This window comes from Enhydra lutris, unplaced genomic scaffold (genome assembly GCF_002288905.1).
Source record: "Enhydra lutris kenyoni isolate GAN:26980312 unplaced genomic scaffold, ASM228890v2 scaffoldscaffold72, whole genome shotgun sequence".
NCBI classification, from domain to species: Eukaryota; Metazoa; Chordata; class Mammalia; order Carnivora; family Mustelidae; genus Enhydra; species Enhydra lutris.
This window is the reverse complement of record NW_019154156.1, coordinates 113554-139466: the sequence shown is the minus strand read 5'-3', so window position 1 is coordinate 139466 and position 25913 is coordinate 113554. Positions and strand designations below refer to the sequence as shown.

At 39.2% G+C, this 25913-nt stretch overlaps 1 protein-coding gene across 2 annotated transcripts in view; it reads left to right on the top strand.

Moving 5' to 3' along the window:
• LOC111159987 (ST8 alpha-N-acetyl-neuraminide alpha-2,8-sialyltransferase 1) overlaps window positions 1-25913 on the top strand; it is a 140080-nt gene that overhangs the window by 76845 nt on the left and 37322 nt on the right. Inside the window, exons 3-4 of one of the 2 annotated variants that reach the window (XM_022522721.1) lie at window positions 8957-9066; window positions 19450-19542. In XM_022522721.1, the coding sequence (XP_022378429.1) occupies window positions 8957-9066; window positions 19450-19542 (203 nt within the window). The remainder of the gene's footprint in view (window positions 1-8956; window positions 9067-19449; window positions 19543-25913) is intronic. The other variant, XM_022522722.1, reaches the window with a different exon arrangement.

The window sequence follows — 25913 nt, the reverse complement described above, 5'->3', positions numbered from 1 at the left end:
TGAGATATCCTGTATTAAGTTTAAACCAAGGGACTATTTTATCACCATCTTCAAAAGCAAGAGAATATTTTAAAATGCTACTTTGTTGTTTAGAGAAAGTCTTGAAATTAAAGATATTTCATTGGTCATTAGTTTGCTTAATCTGACTCAGTCTGTTACGCAGTTCTTACAAGTCTGGGCACTGGAGAGCCTCCTCCTGTTTGGTCAGAGCTCAGATCGTTTCTAGCCGAGCTCCACTATGGATAGAATTGTGAGCCTTAAAAATAAAGTAGCTAGTTATTTTATCAGCAAAATGAGTTTATTTGGGAATAGCAGAGCAATTGCAGTTTGGGACATGCAAACTATAATCAACCAAGTCTGGAGAGCAAAGGAGAGAGGTTTGCTTTTAGAGGGGAAAGGTAGGAGTTGAGAGGGGTGGTTTTAAATGAAAGTTCATTGGAGGAAAGCAAGAGTTCAGGGTTGTGGGGACTTCTTATTGTCTGGGCTGTTGCTGGACTAGGACAAAATCTCTTTCCTCCTGCTAGTGTGGTAAAAGAAGCTTCCTCCTGTCCAGGTAGGTAAAGTAAGCTGCAAGTAGTGGTACAGGCTTGAGAACTCCTTCCTCAGGACGTCTCAACTCCAATTTGAATGAGGTTTTCCTTTACTCATTTTCACAGAATACCAGGGGGTCACCTCTGGGATTTTAAACTTTTTGGCTTCCTGATGCTCCCAAGAAGCCTAGATATAAGGTTAGTTACTTTTTATAACTTGGATGTAGGGACTTCACAGCCTGCCCCCGATATCTGGTTTTGCCCTGTGGTGGTTCTGTGGAACATTTTTTATTCTTCAATTTTTATTTCACGTCAATGCACGACGCTCATTTTTTTTACATTGTAGACATGCCTCAAAGACTTTTGTAAATTAATTTGTGTTAGAGGTGTTTTTACTAAAATGTTGTGTATTCCTATAAAAATAGTTACTGCAGAATTGTTTAATCCATTCTTTATCTACTAAGTGGTTGGCATTTTTTCTTTCTCCATATACGTCCTCCCCTCCCCGCAAGACAAGCACAGACTCCAAAAGGGTTAGTGATTGATGGTGTTTAACTCACTTCCTCGTAGAGATAGTGTAATTATTCATTCAAGACATCTAGTTACATCTGTGGGATAGAAGATGAGTGGGCACAGACTGTCCACATGTTAGTAATTAAAGTCACTGGTCCTTAGTGCTTTGTTGTCTTGTGTGATTGCGTATGAAGAGGAAGAAGTGAGGCATCTTGTTTTGGAAATGATTTTGGTAAATAATGCTTCATTCACTTAACTGTAAAAACCATTTTGAGATGCTCTAGAACTACTTACATAAGGCACAAAAATCATGGTTTAAATTTTTCAGATTTTAATAGCATTCTTCCAGAAGTCATATTGTAAGCCAGGAATAATTCCATCAGGTGGCATTTGTAATTTGCTTCTGAAAAAGTCTTCTAGCCTGTAATAAGTCTCTTCACCTTCATTTATTTTTTATTTTTATTTTTTTAAAGATTTTATTATTTATTTGACAGAGAGAGAGATCACAAGTAGGCAGAGAGGCAGGCAGAGAGAGAGAGGGGGAAGCAGACTCCCCACCAAGCGGAGAGCCGGATGTGGGGCTTGATCCCAGGACCCTGGGATCATGACCCGAGCTGAAGGCGGAGGATTTAACCCACTGAGCCACCCAGGCGCCCCTTCACCTTCATTTATGCCGTAAAACACTAAAGACCCTAATTTTGTCTTTTTTCTTTCAACTTTCCTAAGATTATTCAATAGACCAGAAATCTCAACTACTTTTCTTTTTTTTCTTTCCTTCTTTCCTTCCTTCCTCCCTTCCTCCCTCCCTCCCTCCTTCCCTCCCTTCCTTCCTTCCTTTCATTTTTAGAGATTTTATTTATTTGACAGAGAGATAGCCAGAAAGGGAACACTAGCAGGGGGAATGGGAGGAGGAGAAGCAGGCTTCCTGCTGCGCACAGAGCCCGACGCGGGGCTCAATCCCTGGGATCATAACCTGAGCTGAAGGCAGACACTTAAAGACTGAGCCACCCAGCCGCCCCTCAACTACTTTTCTTATGCCTAAAAACGTGAGATCTCAGGTCTCAGGGTTACTTCCTATAAAGATGTCCTATAACTGTAGAGCACTCCATACTTTCCTATCATATTTGTTAGATTCTGTTTTTCCTGTTAGCATGTTACGTCCATGAATGGGGTACATGTCCATTTTGTTCACCAGCACATTCTCAGCATACATGGCATTTTCTGAACGATCAGAGATGCTCAACAAATAGTTTTTGAGTGAAAAGGTAAGTTGGACCTCAGCCTATTTAAGGAGAGGCCCAGGCAATGTAGGCCATGGGCCATGTTAATAAGGATAAGGGATAACTCAAAAAACAACATTGGCAATGGTTTCATTCACTGGCTCTTATTTAGAGAAGGGTGGGGCTCATGTTTGTTCTTGCAGTTTGGAGATTAAATTATATATCCATTGTGACATTAAGAAAATTCCACTTTAGGTAAGGTACTGGCGAGAACAATGAGATGTTCAACAAAAATCTGATTAAATAATTAACATATTAAACAAATTGTTGATTATCTCCTCTGTGTTTACTTGGGATATAGAGTGTTGACCAAAAAAAGATAGGGTACTTTGAATGATTCACACAAAAAATGTACATTTAAAAATTCATTAAATCCGTTGATTCATAGAAGTAGTTAATATATTCTCAAAGGCCAATGATAAAAAATATTTTCCTCAAGACCTAAATAATTCTTTGAAGTTGGAAGTATCTCACCCAAAGATAAACTACATATTATACTAATCTAGCAATATACTGACACATTTTTTTCTCTAGAGAATTGAATTTTTTAGTATACAGTAATGTACTAATACCATATATAGGACTTCAGAGTTTCTGATGATGTTCAATGGTTTACTTTATTTTAATTCTCATAATCATACTGGGAGACAGATGGGATAGTTATTATCATGCCTGACTTCCCATGGGGCACTGAGAGTTTGAGGGGATTGGCAATCCAGAATCTGAATTCCAGATGGTTTGTATAATATAGTCATTAAGAAGATTGCCATTAATAGATGGGACAGTGATAGGCAAAACACTTGGACAAAGATCCATCAGGTGAATTAGTGGTCCAGCAATATTTTGAGCTCCTCCCTATGGTTGATCTGCCTAAGCCATTCTTTCATTTAGAGAATATTTGTTTTTGTTTTTGTTTTTGTTTTTTAATTGAAGTACAGTTGACACACAGGGTTACATTAGTTTCAGGTGCACAAAACAGTGATTTCACAAGTTTATCCATTATGCTATAAGCCTACCACATATGTAGCTACCATCTGTCTGTCCCTATATAATGCTATTACAATACCATATCAATATACAATACCAGTATAACCACGGTTATATTCCCTATTTTGTACCTTTTATTTTCATGACTTACTCATTCCATTATTGGGAGCCTATATCCCGATCCCCTTACCCATTTTGCTTATTCCCCCAGCTTCCTTCCTTCTGGCAAACATCAGTTTGTTCTCTGTATTTATGGATCTGTTTCTGCTTTCTGTTTGTTTGTTTATTCATTTGTTTTGTTTTTTTAGATTCTGCATATAAGTGAAATCATATGGTAAATTGTCTTTCTCTGTCTAATGCATTTGCACTTAGCATAATACCCTCTAGGTCCATCCATGTCACAAATGACAAGATCTTATTCTTTTTTTTTTTTTAATGGCTAAGTAATATTCTGTTGTGTATGTATATGTGTGTGTGTGTGTGTGTGTGTGTGCACCATGACTTCTTTATTCATTCATATACTGATGGACATAGAGTGTATTTTTTAAGGTTAGCAGGAAGAGTTTTGTGGTATACTATATTCTCAGAATCATTAGACATTTTCTGGCAGGGATGCAAGGAGATACATTTGAAGAGAAAGAATGCAATGCCTTAATAAAAAAAGATACTCCTTGCCAAAATAATAATATTCATGTGGAAACAGATGACCAAAAGTTCTGTCTAGGTACTGTACCCCAGAAGGAGAGCTTTGTGTTCACATATCACTGACCATTGCTAAGCTGAGATATTCTGTGTTTAAAATACCACAATGATAGTATTACCTCAATTAGTTAAAATTCCACAGTATTTTCTTGGTTAAGTTTTTCCTCTCTATAAAACTTTGATGAGCTGTTATTGTGCCCAGAACAGTGTGCATGTAGGCACTTGACAAATATTTATTGAAATGAAATTGCTTGTGTGAGGGCTAGCCACTGACCAAATGGAGAAGTAGCAAGAAAATATTAACAGCAAAAAAAGAAATGGCTCCCCCATCCTTGACCTTTAGTTCAAGAGCTTCTAAAAAAATTTTATAGTATATGAATATAATAGTTACATTTTACAATTGTTAAGGTAGAGTTGGATAAATCACTGTTTTATCGTGTTTCCCCAAACCCATGGAATCTCAGTATTTGTGGCTTGAACAAGCCAGTGAATTGTGCTAGAGGGAGGAAAGGGATGAAAGAAGAAGGGAAGGAAGAAAGAAGAAGGCAAGGAACATCATACCAGGCACTCAATGTGATGTATGTATATTAGCTCACATAATCTCATATAATCCTGTGATACTAGCCCTCTTTAGGGACAGGAAGTAGAACACTGAGGGGTTGGACAGCCTGTGCTATAGTCCCACAGTCCTACAACCTGGAAGTTAGGAGGTAGGAGGCTCCTAGCTTTTTATTTTATTTATTTATTTATTTTTAAGATTTTGTTTATTTTAGAGAAAGAGTGAACAAGTGGAGGGAGGGGCAGAAGGAGAGGGAGAGGAAGGAAATCTCAAGCAGACTCCTTGCTGAGCACAGAGCCTGACACTGGGCCTGATTCCACAACCTGGAGATCATGACCTGACCCAACATCAAGAGCCTGTTGCCCAACCAACTGAGCCACCCTGGTGCCCCTGGAGATACCTGGCTTTACGTTGCTGATGCTACTTCTGCCCTTCAGATATGCTGCTTCTGTGCCCAGATTTGTGCCAGGAAGCCTGGGGTTGCCAGTCAACCTGGTTCAAGAACTCTCTCCCCCCCCTTTTTTTTTAAAGGTTTAAAAAACCTTTAAAAGGTGGGCGAGGGGCACAGGATGAGGGAGAGAATTCTCAAGTAGACTCTCTGCTGAGCATAGAGCCCAGTACAGGGCTCAGTCTAATGACCCTAAAATCATGACCTGAGCTGAAACCAAGAGTTGGATGCTTAACCAACTGAGCCACCCAGGCACCCCTCAAGGACTCAAACAGCAGTGAGGGAGGGTTTAAATTGGCTTTTACAAGGGAAACTAATTATTATTACTATGAGTGTTACTATTTTATTACCTGGGGAGAGGCAGAGGGAGAGGGAGAATCCCAAGCAGGCAGAGGCCAGTGCAGGGCTTGATCTCACAACCCTGAGACCATGACTTGAGCTGATATCAAGAGTCCTATGCTTAACTGACAGAGCCACGCAGGTGCCCCAAGGCAAACTAAATATTAGTTGAACATGAATGAGCCCACACTTTTAAAATAAACTATGTAAAAATAGATATGCAAATAAACATGTATAACTCACTGAGCTCAGATCAGGCTTCTGTCTATGCTGTGAACCACATCTATCCTTGTTAAGTTACCAGGGGATCTCCATGTTGCTAAATCCAGGGGGCAATTTTTAGTTTTTACTTTACTTTATTTATTAATCTATTATTGCAAATCTATTGCATTTGCTGCAATTTTTCCCCTTCTTTTTTGAGAAACTCTCTCTCTCTCTCTTTTTTTTTTTAACTTATCTTCCAGGACTCCACACTTTTCTGGGGCCACTCCTAATTCTCCTTAGTGTCCTGACTTCTTGTTGGAATGTCCCAGCATTCACATCTTTGACCTCTTCTCTTTTCCGTCAACACCCATTTACCATTGAGTCTCCTAACGTTAGTTACCTACTATATGCTGATCCCTCCCAGCTCTCTCCAGGAAAGACCAGTTCCCTGGATGTATTCTCATATTTATTTGCCTCCTTGACACTGTCATTTAAATGCCTAAAGGAGATGTCACACATGACATATTTAAAATTGAACTCTAAACCATTTCCCCCAAAACCTGCTCCTCTGTAATCTGTACCTCAGTAAATGGCATGTCCATCTTTACAGCTATGTTAGCCAAAACCCTTGGCATCATTCTCAGTACCTCTTTTTATTTTACTCTACTTCCATTACATCAGCAAATCCTGTCAGCTTTTCCTTCAAAATATCTCCAGAATCTGCTCACTTCTCACCATCCCCACTACCATCGCCCTTGTCCAAGCCACCAGAATCTCTAGTCCCCTGTTACAGGAGACTCCTGACTGGTCACGTTCTTTCTACCCATGACATCTTGTAGCCTGTTCACACAGAGGCAGAGTGGTTGTTCCAAAATATGGCATAATGTTAGTCCTTTCCTTGTCCTACCTTGACTTCATGTACATCTCAGAACAAAACCCAAAGTCTTTATCATACCCTTCAGGGTCCTATAGACTTCATTCTCCAATCTCTCCACAAGTTAACTCTGATTTCCTCTTCTAGGTCTCAGTCCCCTGCTTACTCATCTTCACACACAATGGGGTCTTTTGCTCTTCCTTTCCTACCCCAGGGATGTTCCTTCCTCAAGGTCAGCCAGAGCAGTTCCCCCCAGATGTCCATAATGTTCACTATCTCATGTTCAAGGATTTGCTCACATGTCTCCTTTGAGGTCCTCCCCAACCACCCTATTTGAATTGCAGTTCTTTAAAAGCCATTTCCTGATTGTCTCCTGCCAGTGATTTATTTCTCTCCATAGCCCATATTGCCATCTGACATACTATTCATTTCACCTGTTTGTCTTTACTCATGAGATTGTAAGCTCCATAAGAACAGGGATAATTACTTATGTCCCTGTCACCCAGAACAGTGCCTGGAACACTGGAACATAGTAGGCACTTAGTAAATACTTGTGGAATAAATGAATAACTAATTTGAGCATATAAACTTAAATATACATCTAACATATTATAGATCTAACCAATGTATTTCCTTTTTTTGCACTTTTTAAAAATATACAAATATATTTTCCTTTTTAAATTTAAATTCAATTAATTAATATATAATATATTATTTGTTTCAGGGGTACAGGTCTGTGATTCATCAGTCTTATATAATACCTAGTGCTCATTGTAACACATACCCTCCCCAGTGTCCATCACCCTGTTCCCCCATCCCCTCACCCCCGTCCCCTCCAGCAACCCTCAGTTTGTTTCCTAAGATTAAGAATCTCTTATGGTTTGTCTCCATCTCTGGTTTCATCTTACTTCGTTTCTTCCTCTCTTCCCCTATTATCCTCTGCCTTGTTTCGGTCAATCTGACCTATGTATTTCTAATGCTGACTTCAAACCCTCCTTAGCACTGACTAAGGAAAATGCCACATGTCACCCTGGATCAATCTGGACGTGTCAGAGTGCTGGCCTTTGCCTGTCTGTCTCCTCTGTATCCCACTCTGGAGTTCACTGGACTGTTCTCTGTTGCAGTCATGCAGGGAATTCTTAATTGTCTGCTGGCAAATGCTTAGACTTTACGGTTTAAGTACTGTATCTTTATCAACTATATTTTCTTAGCACTGTCTTTTTCTTGTGCTGCCTTAAGTGCCGACCTCAGCTACTAGTTATCACACAGACTCTTGGAATTTTATTTTTCTGGTTTAATTACTTTGTGCCTATGTGAATTTCTTATAGTATATATTCATATATTCCATTTGTTCTGCTGGTAAAATCCGTCTTGCTTCAAATTCATGCAGAATGGCCTACTTAATATCAGAATAGTTATTTTATGTACCAGTTCTGTAGATGTAAGTTCTTCCCCCAAAGAACTGCCACCCGTAAGCATTGTTTCAGCAAGCAGGAGATTCTGTACCTGGTGGTTCTTGCTGACCCAGCTAAAAGACACTGTATGACGCATTTCACTTCCAGGGGCTATTGCTAGGTTTTGATAGTCCGTCCCTGGTACTATAGATAGCACTTCAGGGAACACTTGGGTACACTGAACATTTTCTTTGCAGTCCAGCTCAGTGTTTGCAGAAAGAAAGTCACATGCTGTCTGGTTTGCACAAGTCACTTGCCCATTAGCACCTCCCAGGTTCTAGACAGACCCACCCAGAGTGTACATTTTCTCATAAACACAGCATTTGCTTTCAGCATACTTTGTGCCTTTGTTTATACTGCTTCTCTGCCTGGCAATATCCTATTCATCCTTTAAGATTCATCTCAAGTGAGAAAGCGTTCCCTGAGCTGGCTTGCCAGAAATTTGCCCTTTTTCTCCTGTGTGGGATTCTCCACAGCACTTAGAGCATACATCTTCTACAACAATTTCAGCATTACGTTAGAGTTCTATGTTCACAGTCCCCCTACATCTCAAACTGTGAGTCCTGAGGCCTGTGACTTTTTGTAACTTTTTGTATTTACCCCTAACAGTTAGCATAGGAAACACGCAGCTGCTGTTTATTGAGTGAATTGCAGATTTTATGAATGAATGAAATTGCATTCAGATAGGGAGATAGAATTCATTTGAGCTTGTTCCCAGTTTAATGCCTTTAAACTAATCCAATGTTTAGTATGGATTTTTCCTCTTTTCTCTAGTAGCCACTTTCTCCAATGTACGTGGTCAGTTTGGTACAAAATATGTTATACTTAGATGCACTTCAGGGAGCTAATTTTTTAATTTTTATTTGTTTATTCGTTTATTTATTTTTAGTGTCAAAGAAGCAGTCTAGTTTATTCCTTATAAACTTCTTGGCATCTTTCTTTCTCCATGCTCTTTTGGTCTGCCCAGTCTTCAGTCAAATTCCTCCAGGGGTCTGCTGTAAACAATGATTTTGTGAGTGGTTGTGTGTTCTCTGCAGTGAAAACCCGCCTTGTTTTCTGTTGCTAGGCAACCCCATTCCAGCTGCCCTTGAAGAAATGCGCGGTGGTGGGAAATGGTGGGATTCTGAAGAAGAGTGGCTGTGGCCGTCAAATAGATGAAGCAAATTTTGTCATGCGGTAAGAGAGAGCACCCACAGCATGGCCTCTGCCTTCTCTCCTTTCCCCCACCCCTTCCACAAGCCCTGGGGCCTTTCAAAGCTAGTCACTTGGGATTAATCAGTTGTAACTGCTCTTTAGCTTCCCTTCAAGTTCAGATACAAGTGAATGCAGGAGAGGCCCAGGGAGCAAGGGAACATGCCCCAAGAAAGTACAAAGCCAAGGGCTTAGAGGTCGTGGGGAGACCCAAAAGTAGAAACACTTAGATTTTGCTTTAGACCATAGAGTTGGGTGATAAAAACTTCAAAGATTGTCTCTAAATGAACGTTTTCATTTATTCATTTCTACTCTACACCCTTGTCATCTTTGTTTTTCACAAAAGCATTTGTGAGTAGCAAGTGGGATTTGAAGACGGGTCTGATCTGTGTATGGCTGGGACCGCTGGAAGGAATGAGGGGGCATAACTTTGGAGCAGTGAGGAAGTTTGGTTAAGGGACTGAGCAGAGTGGTGATGCGTGTGCCCCTTGGAGGGGAACACAGGAGGCTTCTGCAGGGGTGTGTAAAAACCTGCTAAGATGGATCCAGTCAGGGGTAGAGGCCTTCCACCTGTAGGGACACCAGCCTGCACTGGTGGGTGATTTTGACCAGAAGTGAAGACAGCGAGTGATTGGACTGACATGGGTTTGGGATTGTCTGGGTGAGAGGGAGGGAGGAGGGGGAGTAATGACACGGAGGATCCTGGCTAGAGAGAGTGTAAGGTGACATGCCTTGAGGTCTGGGCTGGACAGGAAGTGGGCGCTGAGAGGCAAGAACAAGAGAGGAAGGGGCCCAAATGGGGCCCAAGGACAGGGTCATTCTGAGCCCACAGGCAGTGGGTGCTGGGAAAGAAGAGAGAAATGGAATGATAAGAACCAATGTCAAAGAGTGGCCCAGTGGAGTTTATGATTTCAGAACTCAGTATGTCTGGGGGCTGATCTGCTGTGACAGAAAAAGAAGACATTTGTAGCTGAATAAGCATAGGAACTTTGAAGCTATGTTGTGGAGATTCTTTCAGATGGGCCCCAAAGCCTCACTGACATGGGGATGACAGAGATGCAGGTGGCAAAGGCTCCAGGGCCAGGAAGACTAAGGCCTGCAGCACCATAAAGGGAAGAAGGCTGAGCCTAGGAAGGGAGTCAGGGCTTGGGATTTGGATTTTGTGATCATTTTTAAGGATAAGTAGAGAATAGTCTAGAAGTGGTCAAAGGTGGCTAAGATAACACTAAACCACCTGGGAGCTCTGAGTGCAGTGGGGCAAGGAGGCTGAAGACACTAGGTGAGAGTGTTTTGGGGGAAGCTGTGGACTTGGGGGAGAGCCAAGTTCCTGCTCAGAGGATGAGACTTGGGCTCCTTCAGCAGACTTTTTATCTTGCTCGTGAAGCCTGTAGCAGAGGGGGATGTCTTTCTATATTCATCTTTCCCTCATGGAAGTGCCCTGCCATAGTTTTTCCAGTATAGGAATGTGGTTTTCTCTCCATTGCAATTATTATTATTGCTGCAGTATATACAAAGAATAGGAAAGTGTAGAAAATAAAAATGTAGTTCTCTTACGTCAGTACAACATCTATTTATTGAGCTACTGCTAGGTATTGGCGTTAGCTGGGACGAGGAATGGTACTTGAACCATTTCTGTCTGTATGTTGTACCTGGAGTGCTCTGATAGAGGTAATTCAGAGACAGATGGTGAGGGGTCAGGGACATTCTAAGAAGTGGTGTGTGGAGTGAACCATGTCTACATTTCACTCTGGGCACAGGAATAGTCTTTCTGAGGCTCTGAAGTGGGAAAGACACCAAGTGCTGCCACAGTACATTGAGATGAGCCTGGAAAGGTAGTTCAGCTATGGGAGGGGCCACCATCACCCGTAGAATTGAGGTAGATGAGAAGAACAAAGGCCCTGGACCAAATCCAGGCATCCACTCCAATATACTGGCATTAGGTAGAGGCTGAAGAGCCAGCAGAGAACACAGAGGGACAGAAGACAAGCTCTTGCCACAAACCAGCTCTGTGATCTACAGCATGTCGTTTTACCCTTGCTGGGGCTCAGCATGTGAGGGAGTAGGAGCAGACAGTTCCTCAGGCCTTTCCATTGTGGAAACGTCTATATAACTATATAATCATAACAGCTCATGTAGTCTACTTTATATTTGCAGCTTGCATTCAAGGATGTTTATTTGCTCTTTCCAAAAACTATGTAAGGAGCAAGGAAGAGTGGTTATTATACTTACAAATTCAAGGAATTTAAGTGATTTCAAAAGGTCTTAATACAGTCTGGCAGGAGGCAGCACAATATATTTTTATATTATTCCTAAGTTTATATATCTATGTGTGTCACTATATTTAGGAAGGTACATGTTTTAAACTTAACATGTTGAAGACTAGGGCTAAGCATTTTTGAGGGGTTATCTATATTTATTTATTGCAAATAAACAAGACTAAGTTTGCATTATGTACAATCAACATTGCTCTATTCAAATTCAGAATTAACGAGTAAACATAAATGTTCACAGAATACTGAGAGAGGTGAAGATTGAAAATTCAAAGAACTAGAGTTATTTGTGCATGGACCATTGATTTAATTTCAAAAATAGAACCATTTTCTTTTTTTTAAATTGAATTATAATTGACATGTAACATTTTATTAGTTTCAGGGGTACAACATCATGATTTGATATTTGTATACACTGAAATGATCACAGTGAGTTCGTTTCCCCGTTACCATAGAAGTTACATAATATGCAATAGGGTATTTGCTGACTGTAGTCACGTGCTATATGTTACCCCATGACTTACTTATTTTATAACTTGAATTTTGTATTTCCTGCCTCCCTGTTCACATTACTCTCACTGCCACCCCATCCCTTCTGGCAACCACCAATCTTTGCTCTCTATCTATGAATTTTGTTCTGTTTGTTTTGTGTTTTAGATTCTACATATAAGTGAAATCACAGAGTATTTGTCTTTCTCTGTGATTTATTTCACTTACTCTAATACCCTTAGAGGCCATCTTTATTGTGGCAAATGGTGAGATTTCATTCTTTTTTTATGACAGTAATATTCCATTGCCTATATACTTCATCTTCTTTATCCATTCATCCATTGATGGACACTCCATGTCATTTGATTGGAGAATTTAGCCCACTTATGTTTAAAGTAGTTCTAGCTAGGGATGTACTTTTGCCATTTAGTTCATTGTTTTCTGGCTGTTTTGTAGTTGCTCCTTGTTTCTTCTTCTTTTGCTCTCTTCCCTTACGGTTTGATGTCTTTCTTCAGTCTTATGTTTAGATGCTGTTCTCATTATTTTTTTGTGTATCTACTGTAGGTTTTTGCTTTGTGGTTACCATGAGACTTACATGTCTCAGCCTATATATACACACTAGTCTATTTTAAGTTGATTAAGTTGATAAGCAAGTTACGTTTGAACACTTACTAAAACCCTACATTTTTACTCTCCCATCCATGTTTTGTTTTTGATGTCATGTTTTACATCCTTTTATTTTGTGTATCCTCTAATTAATAATTGTAATTATAGTTATTTTTCCTATTTTTATATTTTAACCTTCATGTGAACTTTGTAAATGACTGGTCCATTACTTTTATTATGTATTTTCCTTTATCGATGACATTTTTACTTTTATATATTTTCATGTTACTAATAAGTGCCCTTTCCCTTCAGCTTAAGGAGGTCCCTTTAACAATTCTTGTAAGGCCAGTTTAGTGGAGGTCCTTTAGTTTTTGCTTGTCTGGAAAGCTCTCTTATCTTCTCCTTTAGTTAAATGATAACCTTGCGAAGTAGAGTCTTCTTGATTGGCAGTTTTTTGCTTTTAGCTCTTTGAATATATCATGCGCTCCCTTCTGATCTTCAAGGTTTCTGTTGAAAATCTGCATGTGGTCTTATGGGGGTTCCCTTATATGTAACACATTGATTATCTCTTGCTGCTTTAAGATTCTATCTTTAACTTTTGACATTTTAATTATAATGTGTTGTAGTGTGGGTCTCATTAGGTGGGCTTCCTAAACCTGAATGTTTATTTCCTCCTTTTCCAGGCTGGGGAAGTTTTTAGCAATTATTTCTTCAAATAAGTTTTCTGTCCCTTTTTCTTCTCCTTCTGGTACCCCTATTATGCAGATGTTCATCTGCTTGATATTGTCTCAGAGGTTCCTTAAGCTATCTTCACGTAAATGTTTGTTTGTTTGTTTGTTTGTTTTTCTTCCTGCTGCTCTGTTTTGGTGAGTTCCACTGTCCTGTCTTCCAAGTCACTGTTCCTTCCTTCTGTTTCATCTAGGACACCTTTGGTGTATTTTTCAGTTCAGTAATATTGTATTCTTCAGCTCTGTAACTTCTGTTTGGTACTTTCTTATATTTCATATCTCTTCGTTGAAGTTCTTTCTGTGTTTATCCACTCTCCTGAGAGTGGTGAGCATCTATTTGATCATTACTTTGAACTCTATCAGGAAAATTACTTATCTTCATTTCATTAAGGTTTTTTGGGGGGGTTGTATCTTGTTCTTTCAATTGAAGAATATGCCTCTTTTCCTCATTTTGTTTGATTCTCTGTGTTTGTTTCTTTGTATTATGTCAAACAACTGTGTCTCCCAGTCTTGAAGGAATGGTCACAGGAAGATGGGTGAGTATTTTAGTCTGCTGCCTGCATTTGACCTGGGAGTGATAACCTGCCGGGAACTGTTTCTCTAATTCTTTCAGACCTGTGGGGCCCAGATACATAAGTTCCCCTTGGCTCAGAGACAGGGCATCCCTTGTATGTTCTGAAAGCACCTACTGTGTTTGGCGGCATGGATTCACAGTAGAGTGCCAGACTGGGACATGCCCTTCCATAGGCTTTGGCAGGGAAGACAAGTGCTGGCATATTGGCACATACACCTGACCAGTTTGACATTTTACATCTTTTAAAGGGGGGAATGGGAGCACCATCCCAGGGCAAGCAGAAAGGTAGGAGAGTGCAAAAAGGACACGCACCAGCACCTCCATCCCTGGAGAGAGTGCCAGCAGACCCCTGCCCTTTTGGCAGATGCTTTAAGATTAGACAATGAATTTCTTTCACATATGGTCTAGGTGCTTTTCAGTTTGCTGTTTTTGCACTGGTGCCCAGGAGAATGAGCCTATGCATAAGCCCTTTTAAGATGGGAGTCTTCGTTTTCTATAGTCCTTTGGGTCTTCTAGGTATAAGCCATGCTGGTTTTCAAAGCCAGATGTTTTGGGGCCTCTCTGGTGCAGGTCCCAAGTGTTGGGATACATGATATGGAGATCAAATAGCTTGTTCCTTAGGGATATGCTTTATATTTGTGAGACCCCTCTCACTTTTGGCTTACCATGCCAGGAGAGGGATTTTTGACAAGACCGTGTCTCTGCCTCTCCTACCTTTCCTGATTTGGTCCTTTTATCTTTTGTTGTGGAGTTGCCATTTAGCTCATTTTCAGGTCTTTTCCAGGGAGAATTATTTTCTAGGTAGCTGTAGATTTGGTGTACCAATGGGAGGAAGTCAGTTCAGGGTCTTCCTATGCCACCATCTTGAACCCCTGTGAAGAATATGGCCATTTTCATAACATATTTGAATTTTCTAAAAGCCTAGTTTATGGTTTACAGTATGGGAGTAATTGAGTGTTATAAATTTTTTATAAATTATTCTCATTTGACCACTTACAGATCTACTTATAAATGGTTGCTTCATACACATTTTTTGAGAAAATTGAGGTAGAGTCATAATTCAAAATTAAACATTTAGTGAGTACATATGATTAGAAAATACATAGTATGTCTGATCTTAGACTGTAGGATGCATGGAGAGTTACCGTGAGAGAAAAGATCCAAAAATAGCCTTACCTACATACAGTGATATACCACATTACAGTTCAAAATGTTTTCCAGTATTAGGATAAAACAGTATTGTAATTTTCTTTGCTTAGACATTTTCAAATACATTTTCTTATCTTTTTTTTTTTAAAGATTTTATTTACTTGAGAGAGAGAGAGAGAGAGAATGAGGAGGGAGGAAGAGGAGAGCAGAGGAAAAGGGAGAAGCAGACTCTGAGATGAGCAGGGAGGCCAACATGGGGCTGGATCCCAGGGACCCAGGATAGTGACCTGAGCTGAAGGCAAATGCTTAACCGCCTAAGCCACCCAGGTGTCACTCAACTACACTTCCTAATGCTAAACATCTATTTCTTGTTTTTCTATTTTCTTGTTTTTCAAAGTAAACATTTGCTCTAACCCAAAAAACACTTTAAAAAATAATATCATTGAATACAATTCATCTGGAAGGTCTGTAAGACAAAGGTAACATGATTGCATCTTGGAGATGATTTGTGTGGCTCAGGGATACAAGTGAGGGCAACATCATTTTGGTGCCATGGAATTATCATGTGTGTTTTGCATACTTAAGTATGCATAACACTTTTAAAGTTTTTATTTAAATTCCAGTTAGTTAACATGCAGTGTAATACTAGTTTTAGGTGTACAATATAGAGATTCAGCACTTCCACAAACACCTGGTGCTCATCACAACAGGTTCATCCTTCAGTCCCCATGACCTATTCAGCTCATCCCCCTACCTGCCTCCTCTCTGGTAACCATAAGTTTGTTCTCTGTAGTTAGAATCTGTTTCCTGGTTTGCCTCACTCTCTCTCTCTCTTTTTTCCCCTATGTTCATTTGCTCTGTCTTCTAAATTCCATATAAGAGGGAAATAATATGGTATTTCTCTTTCTTTAACTGATATATTTCACCTAGCACAATACTCTCTAGCTCCATTCATGTCACTACAAATGGCTAGATTTTATTCTTTTTGATGGGTGAGATATATATATAGATAGACACACACACACACACATATATATATATATATGTATGTATGTATCTCACTATGGACAGTTGGTCTGCTCTCCTATTTTGGCTATTGTAAATAATGCTACTATAAACATCAGGGTGCATGTATCCCTTTGAATTTGTGTTCTTGTATTCTTTGGTAAATACCTAGTAGTGAAATTGCTGGGTCATAGGGTAGTTCTATTTTTAACTTTTATTTGCTTTGTTTTTTCAAAAAATTTTAAAAATATTTTATTTATTTATTTGAGAGGGGCAAGAGAGAGGGCACAAGGAGGGGTGGGGAGAGTGCTAAAGGGAGAAGGAGAAGCAGACTCCCTGCTGAGCAAGGAGCCCGATGCAGGACTCAGTCCCAGGACCCTGGGATCATGACCTGAGCTGAAGGCTGATGCTTAACCCACTGAGCCAACCTGGCATCCCAAAAGAATGCAATTCTGTGATAACATCTTTTAGGGTCATGAGCACAGTTACGAAGACACATTAGCCACATTAGCAATAATGCAAAGTTTGAAACACTTTTACAGAATTATGCCTTATTAGAAACAATTTGTATTAAATGTGCCTCTTAAGTAGATCTACGTAATTATCAGTTTAGGAATTGAAGAGCTAAAATTACAGTGTGCTTTTTCTAAGAAAAGAACTATGAGGAAGTGTCATAGACATTTGCATTTGAAGAACTTAAGACAGATATTTACACCAAAATGCAGTGTCATTATTTTCCAGAAATGCATTTATAAAACATTATCTTGTTATAAAACAATTTCCTTGTGTTGTAGGACTTAACAGTCAGTATCCAGAAGTTTTTCTTAAACTTTGACTGTGTGATAGAAGGTATGAAGGAACCCAGACATATGAGCCATGGATCAACCTACAAGGAACACACAGAAAAACAGACTATTCATTAAAATTGACATGTTTCATTAATGACAAAATAGGTTAACTGTACTCTCCAGCAGTATTTAGAGGTTATAGTTTTGATATAATGTGTTTGATTCTCAATGTTATGAAGGACCATTAAGATCAAAGCTTCCTGTCGTGGCCGGCGCGACAAATCGACCAGGAAAACGTGAGGGTAAGAGGATGGTGAAAAGAAATTAAGAGACAAAGAGGGGGGCAGGAGGGACACTGAGGAGGATGTCCAACAGTGCTGATTTTATTCCACATCTTACAAGCATTTATAAGGCAGGTCACAATAGAAGGAGTAATACATCAGTATCTAGTCAGATGACCGCAAGTTCCTATAACAAGTTTACATTAACTACAAGCAAACCTCGTGATGCCAGGTAGTCTCAGCTAAAGCCATTAGCAAGACAATCAACCAGGGAGTGGGTTAAGGGAGGTACAGGAACAACAAAGACCAACTAAGAATTCATGACCCTGACCACATTGTTCCCTTCTGTAGGGAGAGTGTGTGGGAAGTCACATAGGCGAGTGCGCGACAGATAGCACAGACCCTTTCTCAGTGTTACTCAGCTTTCCCGTCCTTAACCTTGTCAAGGTGTCTGGACTTTGAAAGAGACACAAGTCAGGGCCTGGTTTGATCCACGACTCCAGCCATGTCGTAGCCTCCAACAGCTTCCTTAAGACATAAATGCTCAGGGGTACCTGGGTGGCTCAGTCAGTTAAGTGTCTGCCTTTGGCTCAGGTCATGATCCCAGGGTCCTGGGATCTAGCCTGTGTTGGGCTTTCTGCTTGGTGGGAAGTCTGCTTCTCCTCTCCGACTCTTTCTGTCCCCCTCCCCATCACTTGTTCTCTGTCTCTCTAATAAATAATTAAAGCTTTTAAAAAAAATAGATGTAAATGCTCAAATTTTAGCTTGTGTTTTACCCTGCAAGTCACCTTCATCAACTGATCAAAGATCAGTTCAACCACAAGACCATAGTCAGCACCCGTGCTGGATGAGCCTGGCTGGTAATGCTGAGGCTCACTCCCTCACAAGGGTCCTCAGAAACCACACTGGATATGGTGTGACCATTAAAGTATAGACACCTCAAGAGGAGGCCCTGTGACTTGGCTTCCCCCCAGCCCCTTACAATGACCACTGTGTTTTTCTCAATGGGAACTCAGCAAAAGTCACCAACTGGCTGACTAAGTAATCTGTGGGTAGCTGCCTGAAGGGCCAGCATCTTTTTATTGTTGAGCAGATGAAAGGAAGATTCCAAATCAACTGAGACAAGTTCCATCCAAGATGCCCTGATGTGGTAGGAGTCACAGGACAAATACAAGACAACATCAGGGAACTTGAGCTAATCAGCTGAGTGGCTGCCTGGACAATTCCATGTCCTGGGGAAATTTGTAGGGTGAATTTAATAGTTGGGGGAGTGGCAGAGACCTTAATGTTTACTACATTTCTTTACCTGCAAATAAATGATGTTTTAGTTTGTTGAAGAGTCAAAGTTAGAGATGCTCTGATGTGGTAGGAGTCAAGTTAGAGCTAGGGGTGACTAGGAGAAATTAGGACAGAGTAATAAAACCTAATGGAAACTATGGATTCATTTAGGATCTTCATAAAAAATATATATTTAATTATAAATATATTTCCGATACACAATATTTTTGAGTTTTTACTATGGAGGAGGTATCAAGGTAGGGACCTCTTATACATTTCTTACTGTAATCCTGACAACAAGCTCCTTGGAGAAGAAAAGTCATTATCCTCATTTTGTGTAATGAGGAAACAAAGGCCAGGCAGATGAATTAACTTGCCTGAAGTTCCACTGGCAGAAAGCCATGGGATTGGGATTTGTAGTTGCCCTATTTTCCACTGCAAACATTCATAAGACATTGTGGCCAAGGAAAGCAATAAGGGCTGGGGTGGTTGTATGGGTATGTGTGTGTGTGTGTGTGTGTGTATGTGAGAGAGAGACAAAGAGAGAGAGACTGAACGAGAGAGAGAGGGGAGTTATTTTTGTCACCAAGAAAACATCACCTGTACGCTTTCCCTCGGCTGAACTGGGACAGTGGAAAATCATTGCATTTCTTGAGATAACAAATCACCCTGTTCCACCAGTAGTCAACGCATACTTTGGTCATGTACACAGAAGTTGGACATGCATTGATTTAGGTGGCAGAGTTTGCCATGAATGTACTGTTATAATTTAGGATTTGGAAACAGAAAGAAAACCACAAGCAAATACAATTCTTACCTGTGTCTTGAGGTTTCTGGGTATACAGAGAACACTGCCAGCCCTGTGTCCTAGTATACCACACCCTCCTGAGCTCTAGTTTCAAGCCTAATACTTCCTGTCCTACCAACTCAAAAATATTTTGAATGGAATAAATTCATCCTAGTTAATGTCTCTTTTTTAATAGATTACTTAACTCTCTAGCTGACATTTTCTTTTAAAACAGGACTCATTTTTATGACTGCATTTTGAAGATGGTTATAGTTAGTCATCTAATGATTGTTAAAAGGGAGAGGTGATAAAATTGATTATTTGTGGGTGAGCTAGATCTAGGAAAATTCCCATTTGTCATGATAATTGATTTAAAAGTTTATAAATCATTCTAAAATGTTTTGTTTCTCTAGATGCAATCTTCCTCCTTTGTCAAGTGAATACACTAAAGATGTTGGATCCAAAAGTCATTTAGTGACCGCTAACCCCAGCATAATTCGGCAAAGGTAAGAGTTTATGACTTCTGTTTGTGAGGAACTGAAGAGGAAGGCCTTTGAAGTATTTAACATCTTAAGGCAGTGCACATAATTCAGTTTGAGAAACAAAGAAGAAAACCATCTGGACAGGCAGGAAGGATGAAGGAGGGAATTGTAAATAAACTAAGCAGGATTATGGGAATCCAAACACTATTTATGCCTCTTCTGGGATTCTGTTTCTTGCCTTTAGAGATGGTAGAAATAACATGAGAATCCGTTGTTTCACTCAGAGAAGCGATACAATCACCTGCTTACTCATTTCTACTTTCTAACTTGCTGGCTTTATTCCCAACTCCTTGATTGGCACTCCTATTAATAGTAGTTTTGTTAAAGAATAAAAACAAAAATGCCCCATCCACTGCATATGTATGCATGAAAATAGCAAAATTGTCAGAATATACAGGAATATATAATCATGACGATATTACGTTACATTATATTGCGTTCAATCAGATTTGGGAGAGCAGACGGAAAATTCTTGCTCCCAGATCAATTCTGGAGATCTTCGACAGCTGCTGTGGGAGCTTTTGGGGGTTGGTCTCTAGTTGACAGAGCCCATCAGTAAACTATGGGTTGTTTCTCCAAGGATTGTTCAGTGTAGAGAATGACTCAATCTCTGTGAAAAGAGAAGTCAAACGTTGCCTTAACACTCTCCTGCCTAGCTAGCAGTTAGAACTGCAATCTCAGATGTGGTGAGCTCAGGCTCTTGCCATCCAAGGGAGTCGTACCCAGGTGACTGCACATGTGTGTCACCTCATAAGCAATGCTGCACTGTTTTGGTTCACAAGGAAGCATTCCCATATAAAAGATATCCAGAAATGCGACCAAACATTTTTTTTAATTTTGGCAGATACTGTGAAATCACCTCTCCAAAATGTACCATTTACTTTCTCTTTTGTAAAGGATAAGACTGCCTGTTTCCCAGTCCTAAAAACAACATCATGTACTATTCATTTTTTAAATTTTTGGCAATTTATTGGGTGAGAGATGATATATTATTTTTTATTTACTATACATTTTTTTCTGACTACAGCAAGGGCTGAGTGACTGTTGACTGTTAATATTTTCTCTGTGAATTGCCTTCTTGTATTTTTTGCTCATTTTGTGCTATTTTTCTTTTTAAAAAATATCTTCCTGTTGGTTTATAAGAACTGTTTATATTAGAGGTGTTAACTGTTTATGTTATAGATGTGTTTGCTGTATATGTAGCAAATATTTTCTTCCAGCCTATCATTGATGTTTTAACTGCTGTCCTTTCAAAATTTAATATGTTTTATGCAATGAAATTTGATAATCTTTTCCTCTATGGCTTCTTTTTAAAAAAATCTTTCTTTGATCTTACTTCCACACATCCCTTCCGTTGCAAAAAATGTTGTCCTGTATTTTTCTAGCGCATTTATAGTTTCAATTTTCTTATTTAAGAAATTTAATCCAGGGGTGCCTGGGTGGCTCAGTCAGTTGAACGTCCAATTCTTGATTTTGGCTCAGGTCATGATTTTGAGGTTGTGAGGTAGAGCCCTGCACATCAGACTCTGCACTCATCATGGAGCCTGCTTGAGATTCTCTCTCTCTCCCTCTCCCTCTGCCCCATCCCCTGCTTGCACACCCTTTCTCTCAAAATAAAGAAATAAAATCTTAAAAAAAATTTAAAAACCCATCATTATTTCCTTGACCGTTTTTAAGTTATCTAAAATTCTTGGCATCAGCTTAAATTGTCACCAAGTATGTACTTTCAGTGTATTCTGTGTTGTGCATATACTTTACATATATATTGCCAAAATCTCAAAAGTGCAGATTTAGCTCTTTGGATGTTACATGTCCTCAGTATACTTTGTCGGAATAATTCATAAGTTGAGCTTTCTGTCAGAAAAAAAGCTGATCCCTTTTTAATTCAAGTATAAGTGTTAATATCTAACCCATATAATCATCTTACCTCTGAATTCTAATTATTCAACATGTAAACAAAGTATGGGAATTGCCAAGAGTTTATCCCCTGGATAAAACGAGGTATGACCTCTTGTAGTTCTTATAAGGATCTTTTTGCTTTTTCTCAAGGGACATTCCCTCAGACACTGTGTATCTTGGAATTTTTTTTTTTTTTTTTTTTCTGGCCTGAGTGGTTTTTATACTCTGGGACAATGCGTCATTGTAACATTTGGGTGGTAGGAGGTATGCCTTTTGTGAAGTGGAGGAGGGAAAATTATGGACATAGAGTCTGGGAAAGAGTCGCCTAGACTGTCAGATTAGGCTTGAGCAAGTAAGTTTTAGAAAAGTATGTAAGTGGAAGTTGAGGATTTGGAAGTTTAGGGGGAAGAGGGAGATAATCATGGAAGCTTCCTGAGGACAGTGTTGCCAAGGTACTCATTCAACAATACTTTTTGAAATCTGCTCTGGGACAAGAAGTACTAACTTGAATGAGACGTGACTGAAGTTTACACCCTGAGGTTGCTCACAGTCAGCAGGCATTACCATGGTCCTATTGAATGGTCTGTACCAGGGCCTAAGGGGTTCCCTGAACCACTTCTGAAATGTATACAAAAATTTCATACATGTGCATTTTTTCATCCGATTTTCCATGGGTTCCATTACTCACAAATGTTTAAAACTTACTGGCCGAGCCTGAGTCATTCTACAGTAGCATGATGTAAAAATAGAGATGAGAGTTCTCAAAGCTTGTTTTAAAACGGTTTTTCAGTAGAGCTGAAAACTCAATTAGCCATTTGTCCATAGCAGGAGTCCAGTATATATCAGAGTAAATGATTGTTAAAGATAAAAACTGAAACTTAATAGATTGTCCTATTATGAAATTAAGAATTCATTTTTAAACTCTGAAGCTCCAACTTGGGAAATGATTATTTGCTACAACTAGCAAAGAGCAGCAGGATCTGTGTGTGTTTCCATGTAAGCATATCAGAGGTGTTATTAGTATAGGTGTGAGTAGCTTGGGGTCAGAAATCTTTCATCTGTGTTCCCGAGCCCCCGGCATGTTGTTTGGCATACAAGATATGCAGATCAAATATGTATGGAATGAATGAGTAAGTGAATAAATAGCCAAATTTTACAAACCATATTTGAATGACGTAGTTTGAATTGTCTCATAAAAGGAGATTTTTTTTTTCCTTTGGTGTAAGTTAAAATATTTATGGTCTTAGGATGAGGAGATGACTTTTTTAGTAACAGGTATTTCAAAACAGTATTAATGGAATATTTAGGTGGGAAGATTTATTTACTCTTTTTTTTTTTAAGCTGACATGAATTAGGAAACAAAGTTTTCAGAATAAATGGAGTCTAAGTCAGTGGTGGAGTTAACATTTTAAAATTTGAAAATGCATAACTTTTAATTCATTAGGAGGACTTGATATGAGACCCCAGTATTTATGTTGAGGTTCTTAATATCAAATATCAAATAAGGGTAATGTCTTCCCATACAACTGGAACAGACTTCATCCAGTGTAGTGATATTAGCAGGGAGAACAATTATTTATTTTATTTATGTACTTTAAAAAATAATTCGAGAATTGAGGAAAATATTTGGTCTAAAGAAGATTATAGCAGTTTCTCTTTAAAATTCTATATGACTCACATCTTAGACTATGTTCCTGAACTTCCGTATCTGTTCTGCCGGATGACTTCTTTTTTCTTTTCTCTCCAAACTCAGAGCAGCTTATCAGTGTTTGCATCAAGGCTTGGCAGCCTCTGATAGCTGTTCAGTCTAACGTCTGTCATGATAGAAGAGAATTAAAAAGCAGATACTAAAATTGGAACTGGAGGGAGCAAGTAGAAGATAGGGAAGAGATGCCTCTGGAAAGGTACAGATCTTCGTGAATTTGTGTCTGAGAGACAATATTACGTAGTGGTGAGGAGCCCAAGTCTGGCTGTAGATGGATTGGTGTTCAAGTTCTGGTGCCAGTACTAATGTGTGCTTCTACTTATTGGCTATGTAACGTTAGTTTCTTAACTTCCCATCTCTCAAGTAAGAATGAAATTGTCTTGAGGATTGCTGAGTGGTGTAAATGAGATCAGTAAGTGTGTCCAGTAGGAGCTGTTCTGACTGATACCCAGCAGAGCTACTCAAGAGGACTCTCCTTTTGGAATACATTTTGTTCTTGGATAAAACACATTTTCAAATATATTATTGGGCTCATCAAATTTAGGAACTCTCCCCTCTGCACACTTCTCCCCCAAACTAAAAAAACCCTACAAAACAGAAAATCAGAGAACTAAAGCCAACCATGAGATGCAAAACTGTGATGTCAATGCTAAGCGCTGGAAACCAAGCCCAGGACCTACCATACTAATGTGTGTCCCATTTTAAGCCCTGATAAGGGACCTAATGTGATCCCATGTCATTAGCAGCCCCTGGTTTCCAACAGAAGCACAGATTTCTTCTGAGGAAAACTCTCAGAATTCCCATGTATCACTTTCAAACAAATACTAAGCTTATAAGCAAACACTGAAATGCACACAAACCATTAACCCTGAGAGTCCTCGGAGACAAAAAGCAAATGAAAAATTACAGATATAAATGCCTGAGAATGTACTGGAAATGTCCTATGCAGTATCTAAGTATGAAATATTTATAGAAAAAAGTAAGTAGAATAAGTCAATAAGAGAATATCAAAATTAACTAGGTATCCTTGAACAAGAACTAAGTAGAACTTTTAGAAATGAAAAAGATGATTGTTGAAATGAACACACATCAGATTCGACGTAGCTGAAGGAGAATCGGTGAGCTGGAATAAAAGATACAGAAAATATGGAAGCAAGATAACAAACATGGGTGATAGGATGAGAAGGACTACATTAAAGTAGAATTGTGGAATTATAAAAGAGAGGTAAAAGTTGGGACTTTTTACAATTAAATAATGACAGAATCCATAGATAGAGGAAACATGAAGCATCAAACATTGTCAGCTAAATTTTAAAAAATGCAAACCTAAAGATAATAAGAAGCTGTAAAAAGCAGCTAGATAGAAAAGACGCTTGCAAAAGAATAATTAATTGAAAAGCAGACTTCCTCCAACAGTGAAAGTGGAAGTCCGAAAGCAGTGGAAAAGTACCTTCAAAGTACTGAGAGAAGAAATGATCAACACAGAGAGGTGTACTTAGCAAATTGTTTTTCAAAATAAAAAACCTTTTTGAAAAACAGATGTGGAGAGTATTTACCACCAATAGATGTTCACTGAAAGAAATCCCGAAGAGTGTATTTCAGGAGAAAAAAAAATGTTACTTCAGAAGGAGAAGCTGGGATGCACAGAAATTGGTGAGCATGTAAGCAAATCTAAACATACCTCACGTGCATAAAATAATAGTTCCTTATCATTACATATGATTTTGACTTGTAGTGTCAAAACAAGAGCCACAACTGAAGTACTGGAAAACATCATCACATAAATTGGGAGTGTTGAAGTGTTTTACACAAAGCTGAAGTGTTTTAGTAAATAGATGGTGTTTAGTAAATAGATATCAGAGTAGCCTAAATTCTCCTGGTCATTTCATACAGGCTCATTGAGAATGGGTAGCATCCCAGTGCCAAAACACTAGGGCATGGACTCAGCAAGAGGACCAGTTTAGGAATTGTTACACAGGATTTATATTGGCACCACCAGACTTAAAATCTCTAACCACTCCTCCTCAACCTTCTTTTTAATATGTACTTCAGTGGTACAGTTTTCATAATCAGCAGAGTGTCAGTGAGTTTCAGTTAGAGGGGAAGGAAAGGAAAAAGTGAAGGCAGATTTCTGGAAACCAGTGGGTTGGCATTGGCTGTGTGATCTCAGATAGGTTACTCAACCACTCTCTGCATAGGAAAAAAGGTGTTAACAGTTGGTACCAGAATTTTGTTTAGCAAGTATGCTGTCTGCATGTGGAACTCTTTCCTGCTAGGAGTTAGGGAGAGACTTGGGGGCATGGTGCTGATTCCAGAATTGAATGTGAGTAGTAGAAAAGTAGAAGACCACTAGGATGAGCCAAATGAGAGGAGATAAGGAATAAATACTGAAGGGCTAGAGGAGGGAAGGGTGGTACAGGAGCAGGAGAGACATCTTTGGGAACCTTAGGCAGATTGGTAGAAAAGAACTGAAATGTCTAAAATCAGTTGTAAATGGTTTTCCGGAAACTATATGTTCTAATATTATTTCCCATGACCTCTCTCTCACTTTCTCTTACTACTCAGATTTCTAATTTATCCAGGCATTTTTATGTATGTGTGTGTGTGTGTAAATGGTGGAGGGACTGTTTCATCTGGGACCGGTATGGCCTGTACTCTGAATCATGGCACTTAAGGGCAGAGACGGCCTTGGAAATGTAATTCTACCAGGAATATTCAATTGAAATCCTGG